Here is a 6,837-nt window from a genome sequence, read left to right as displayed (position 1 = left end):
TATATATATATATTTGTTGTTTTGTTTTTATAGTGTCAAGAAAAGAACACTTAAGGAAATATGATCTGAACACAATATTTCTAAGATGATATAACACAAGCAGGCATGATCCTTCATGTCTTTATTGAACACCCCTGTAACATTCGGTATCAGTCTAAAATGAAAATGAAAATCGAAACTTTTTCAACTCCAGGGTTATACATTTTGTCAGTGTTGATCATCAATGCTCTGAGTGAAGTGTTCTCCAGTGTACAGGCCATAGTGCAGGGTATCTTTCTGGGCGGCAGCCCAGACCATTTGCAGGCTGGAGAAACGAGCAGCCCAGTGGCCCTGGGGGTCCACGGTCACCACTCCACCCAGCCCACCCACTCTGGATTTCATGTAGGCCAGGCCCAAATCACTGGCTGCCTCCACTGACTGACCTGAGAAGAGAGAAGAAATGAAGTTGTAAATCAGGATTAAATGTTGATCAAGATTGTCAGCAGTCAAACTGAGTCAGCCTGTGAGCAACATGAGCCACATACTCTGTGCTGTTAAACCGCTCAACTCTGTTGGTACACTCAGGTACAGTAGGACCCAGCACTTTTAAATCCATAGCAAGGTTAACTAGGCTACATTCACATTATATGCTGAAGTGGCCCAAATTGCAATTTTTCCCCTCTGAGTGAGTCAAATCTGATCTTTTATGAACAAACTAAATCTGACATTTTCAAATCAGATCTGAGTCACTTGCAAGAAACTGTATGTAGTCCTCAGTCCGACTCATATCTGATCTCTGACCATGTGAGCGTGCTGTCAGGACAGTCAGATCAGAAAGTTTTTTTAGCATCTCACTCCTCTGAACATGCACATATCCCTGTTGTCATCATTCAGTGTCAGCCATTCACAGACCAGTAAAAATAACTGTGGAGAAGCGCAATAACGACAGGGGTCAGTGGAGGGATGAGGATGTTTCACATTTGTTAGACATTTATGGAGAAGCTTCTGATCATCTTATGAATTACTGACTACACACCCCCCAAGTACTGTGCATACTTTATTGATGACTTGTCTGAATTGCTCTCAGTTATAGGTGCTGATTTCAGCCCTTTTATTTTAACTGGGGTCTTCAATATTCAACATTCCCACAAGCTTTTTAAAAAGTGTTTTTAGCTCTCTGGCAGTGGATTGCCGTATATTGTTAATGATTCACCTCTTTCCACCAGCATTAAAAAGTGCAGTTAAAAGGTCACTCCTGAAAAAGAGAAACCTGAACACTTCAATACTAAGAAACTACAGACCTATCTCAAATCTCCCTTTCATAAGATTACTGAAAAGCAGTTTTTAACCACATCAATCACTTCTTGCAAATAATTGATGTCCTTGATAAATTCTGTCAGGTTTTCAGTCATACTATAAGTCTGAAATTGTTCTCATGATTTTAAATAACATTTGCTTGAGTAATGACTCTGAGTATAACAGTTTTGATGACATTAGGTCTTAGTGCAGCAATTTGACACTGTGGATCATGAATTACTTCTAGATAGAATGGGAAATTGGGCCAGACAATCAGGAACCATGCTCAGGTGGCAGGATCATATCTAGAAGACAGGGGACATGTAGTAAGTATTGTTAATTATGAATCTGAACAAATCGCCACAAAGTATGGTATCCCACGACGACTGATTCCTGGGCCCTTCCTATTCAAATGGTACGTTTCCACTTTTTTGAAATTTCAAGGAAAGTGTTGCTTATATCTATATGAAAGACATTCAGATATATTTAAAGCTCTCACCAAATGACTATGGTCATATAGACTTAACTATGACTATGTCTTGAAAAAGTGAACAATGGGAAGCAACAAAATGTTTTTCCAACTAAACAAAGACCAAACAGAGAATTACAGTATTTTTGGAACTAAAGAAAGAAGGCTGGCACTTAGTGCTTACCTTAAGTCCAAAGCACTAAAAACTAATACCTGTGATAGGAATCTTGGTGTAATCATTGATGAGGATCTAAATTTTAATAGTGACATCAAAGCTGAAACAAAGTTATCATTCTGACATCTTCAAACCAGCTAAAATGAGAAACGTCCTGTCTAAGCCAGATTTAGAAATGCTCATTCATGCATTAGTTTCTAGTAGGGTAGACTACTGTATCACACTCCTGACTGGCCATCCCAGTAAGACCATTAGACAACTGAAACTCATTCAATATGCTGCTGGTGGAATACTGGTATATACCAAGAAGAGAGAACACATTACTCCAGATCTCTGCACTGGCTTCCAGTTAAATACACAATTCAATTTAAGGCCCTACTAATTGTCTAGAAGTCTCTCAATGGTCTGAGGTCAAAATGTTTGATGAGTACAAGCCTAGAAGGTGTCTCTTTTTGGCCCGGTCAAAAAGTCACTAGATTTGGTGCTAGTTGTTTTTTTTTGAAAATAAGTCACTAAAGGGGTCTGAAAAGTCGCTAAACCTAGCGAGAAAGCTGCTAGGTTGGCACACTGATGCAGACAACACTGTGGGTGAGTGAGTGAGTTAAAGGAGGCTCACTGTCAGAGAGAAGAAACAGCAAGAAAGTACAGCTGGTATTAGCATAGTGGTACTATGGAAAATGAGTATTGAAACTTTTCCAAATTTTCAGAATTGATATGTATTGAAAGCGATATTTTTGACAACATTAGAGTGTAGATTACCTCGCTCCATGTGGAACAGGATGAGTCGTGCCAGTGTAACTTTCATGATGGCTTCTCCAGCACCTGTAGTTGACACTGCTCCCAAGTTGTTGTCAGCATAACCACCACTCCCTAACACCCACAAACATCACATTAACCTACTGTGGTACCCATTCAAGCTTGGAAAACACAGTTTTATTTCATCAGTGACTGTTATTAAAGGAGTACAGTTGTTTAACTGTTCATATTAAGCCAGTGTGAAACGTGGAGTGGCAATAAGAATTACACTAGAAATTAGATATTCAAGTAAACTGGGAGGATTATGACTGCAAGGTGTAAAATGTTGTGATAAAAGCCACATTTTCAACTGTTTCATATGTTGTGATGTTTATGTTTTCAAAGGATTATAGAAGCGCTTGTACAGTATATTGTGTATTTATACTGTACATCTCTTTCACTAAATGGAAGATTAATACTATAGCTAACATTCTCTTGAAATACACTGTAGCAGGCATTAACAAAAGTAAGCTAAAATTGACACTTTGTCCTGATCTCGGCTGAATTCTAATCCTCTCAAATTATTCTCATTTTCATGGAAAAGGAGTTTCAACTAGATTTTAGAGAAAAGATGAATCATAAAAAGATTAGGAATGTATTATTGATAGATATTCTAGTCTGTTAAAACAGCCAAGGAGATGTTCACCAGTTTAAAATGTTTGTTTCTCTGTTATGTTATGACTAATGAAGTTATCTTTGAATGGCCTTTGTTGGCCATTTCAGGTGTCTGTTTTAGGCTGGCCACCGACTCATGTCACTGTTAGTTTCAGATTACACAGGGTTAGGGTCACAGCAATGTATACTTATCACCTCCAATTACACTTTGGGTTCTGACAAATTCCTCAGCAACATTAGCTGGATTGGATCAACAAATGAGGTCTGCAGTTAACACATGGCCAATACACTTTTATGCTTTGTTCTACAGCATAAAATACACCACTAAATGCTCCACTCATAATGTTTAACGCTTTTATCAGCCTTGCTGTGTTTAAATTCAAACATTGCAAACTATTCTAATGGCCCCAGCTGTGATCACTAGTTAGACCAGGTCACGCTATAAGGAGTGTAGTTCATCCACTGTCTAACAATAGCTTTTTACTTCTGGTGATCGTATCTGGGCTTTGAAAAATCAAAAGTGGTGTTCACTTGTGATGATTTTCTTACCAAACAAAACATTTAAGGGCCATAAACTGCTTTAGCACAAGACTGTTATATCCCCACTGTAGGAAGGAGCGTTACCGCAGGTCATTCCTCCCCACAGTTATCACTGCAGTGATAAGATAGGTGAAATTATGAGGGGCTATGTAATAGTCAGCTGAGGTGCAGCACTCAAATCCTGGGGGTAAAATGCATTGTAAATATGCACATATGTAAAATCTTGTTGATTTCTCTCGAATACTTTATATTGGCTTGCTTTAGGTATTTTTGAGTAGTTTTTCAGAGGTCCCCAGGGCTGAAATACAGGTATTTCCCCCATTGCAGATTTATTATGGGAGTAATATTCTTGTCCTTGACTTATTGGTCTCTCTCGAATACTATATTTTATCTTATTCTTAGGTATTTTTCATTTGTTCTCAGGGATTAATTGTGGGAGGGTCATTCTTGTTCTTCATTGTCTTTCAAATATTATATTCTGTCTGGTGTTCTTATGGTGTTATGTTGGTTGTTCTCTATTGCTGCTGTAACACAGAAATTTCCCCACTGTGAGATCAATAAAGTACCTACTCTACTCTAACATTAGGTCATCAGTATGAGCTGGTCAGTGCTTTGGCTCTAATATAATGAATATGAATTACCCAGTATTACAGTGCTTGTAAATGCAAAGCCCTTTTAACATAATTCAAATGAGACATGCACTCAGGTTTTTCTACATAAACATCACAAGATCCACTGTATGTGCCAGTACAGTGCACAGTTTGTTAGAAAATGCAGAACTTGTTGTCAATTAGTAGCCAAGCATGCTTTGTTTACTAAGTGCACATGTCAAACTTCTACTGGTCTATGGTCAACAGACTGGCAAAGATGGCTCAGCCTTGAACAAACTTTCAGTTGTTTAATAGTAGATTGTGCAGACTGGCCTATGCAGGATGTGTCCCCCACCCGTCCTTCCATCTTGTTCAGCATCCCACCAGTGGAGGTGGCACAGGATATGTTGCCCTCACTGTCGACTGCCACAGCTCCAACTGTGCCCATCTTCCCCCTACACAACAAACCATTCAGGACCAGCAGAATGATGTCTTCACTACTTAATGTTATTCAAATGAACACTAAATGTGTAACTGGCTTCATGCAGTAAACTAACTACCATGTGATAACGAGATAAAATCAGGTGAAAATAGGACAAACCTTTCATTTCAGTATCACATCCAAAGCCTGAAAGCTTAGAAAGTGGCTATGAAACTTTTCTGCCTTGCTCTTCTGTAACAACACAGCTGTAATCATCTGAGGCACAACAATAAGCAATGATGACCCAGTGTCACAGTGGAAAAACCTGTCAAAATACTACAGCTGCATAATCCTCTGTGCCTTTTTTGATTTGCATGCTCAGCTTTAAAACATCCTCACTTTTTGAATAAATCTCTAATATGAGGAGGTAATACCGCAACAAGTGCATTTGGTTATGCTTCTCATTTAGCTAACTATGCTCCCTTGTGCATCCTTACTCAGGGTGAAATCAAAACCTGTCATAGTCGAGGATGTTACAATCCTTTAAATCTGTCTCACAGGAAAGGAGGCTTCAAGAGAAGATTGCACTGAGGATCCACAGGTGTATCCTCTGACATGTTTTTAGACCAGACAACATCTGATTGGTTGGCTGATCTGATGAGACAGTAAAAAAAGGTATTCCTCAAAATTATTCTGGAGAGACTGAGGAGCTCAGGTGTTGGGGATGGGGGAAAGGGACCACATTATGGAAAGCACCCTATGAGTATTTGGAACATACTGATCATAGTGTATGCAGTGACAATGGAGAGGTTGATTATGCAGTTTTAGAGGTTTCTGTGGATGCCTTGACTTTTTTCCCCCTGTGCTTCTGAGTTGCAAATGGAATAAGTTTTAACTGCTGTAAATCCAGACTCGCTAAATTCAGAACTGAAACGTTATTTAACAAAGCTACATAGTCAAAGCAGTAATTAGGGGTTTATACAACTCATATCTCAGGTTTGCTTTCTTAAGAATCATAGAAAGTTATGCTACTAAGCTTAAAATATTATGTCTCACATTTGGGACTCCACAGGGTTAGCACCGGGTGCCAGGTTCTTTATCCAGCGCATACGGGAGTACTCAGTGATGAGGGACTCTTGGGGTATCTCAGGGACACCCATGGCCTGGGCAAACTGATTGGCACCCTCTGCTGTCAGGCATGCATGGCTGGTCTGAAACACAGATCAAAGTTCACATCTAAAAAAATTTCAATGAAGTTGGGACATTGTGTAAAATGTAAATAAAAATAGAATACATTGACTTGCAAATCCTTTTTGACCCATATTTAATTGAATACACCACAAAGACAAGATATTTAATGTTCAAACTAATAAACTTTGCCGTTTTTTGCAAATATTCACTCATTTTGAATTTGATGCCTGCAACACGTTCTAAAAGAGCTGGGACAGGGGTATTTTTAGCACTGTGTTACATCACCTTTCCTTTTAACACTTAATATGCATTTGGGAACTGAGGACACTAATTGTGCTGTGAAGCATCCACACTATTGTTATTCTCTTATTTATTGTATGGATGCTGATTCAGCATCCATACTATGTTATCCAATTATTTATTATTATTATTATTAGGATGCTGATTCAGCATCCATACTATGTTTTCCAATTATTTATTATTATTATTATTATTCCGTATGTTTTTTGGCACTTAACTACTTCAGCATACTTTCAGTAGAAAAGCCATTCAGGTATCAAAATGTTCGGCTTTTTCAGGACATGCGCGGATGTATATAACTTTTTTGTAACTTTTATACTTTTTAAAATATTCAGCTTTATTCTGAAAATTTTGCCCCATCCAAATGAATGGGGAAAATTCTACTTCAGCAAACTTTCAGCTATTTCAGCTATCAAAATGTTCAGCTCTTCAAGGACATTCATGCTTCTCTTCAGAATTTTTCAAA

General features: G+C 38.4%; 1 protein-coding gene across 3 annotated transcripts in view; it reads right to left on the bottom strand.

Moving 5' to 3' along the window:
* Window positions 1–112: 112 nt before the first annotated feature.
* Window positions 113–6,837, bottom strand: part of asrgl1 (asparaginase and isoaspartyl peptidase 1) — a 14,180-nt gene continuing 7,455 nt past the window's right edge. For all 3 annotated transcript variants that reach the window (XM_020617032.1, XM_020617034.1, XM_020617033.1), the window contains exons 4-7: window positions 5,937–6,091; window positions 4,793–4,914; window positions 2,679–2,789; window positions 113–422 (exon numbers count right to left, since the gene is read on the bottom strand). In XM_020617032.1, the coding sequence (XP_020472688.1) occupies window positions 208–422; window positions 2,679–2,789; window positions 4,793–4,914; window positions 5,937–6,091 (603 nt within the window). In that variant the 3' untranslated portion in view covers window positions 113–207. The remainder of the gene's footprint in view (window positions 423–2,678; window positions 2,790–4,792; window positions 4,915–5,936; window positions 6,092–6,837) is intronic.

This window comes from Monopterus albus, unplaced genomic scaffold (genome assembly GCF_001952655.1).
Source record: "Monopterus albus unplaced genomic scaffold, M_albus_1.0 scaffold183.1, whole genome shotgun sequence".
Lineage (NCBI taxonomy): Eukaryota > Metazoa > Chordata > Actinopteri > Synbranchiformes > Synbranchidae > Monopterus > Monopterus albus.
This window is presented reverse-complemented; position numbering and strand designations above follow the sequence as displayed.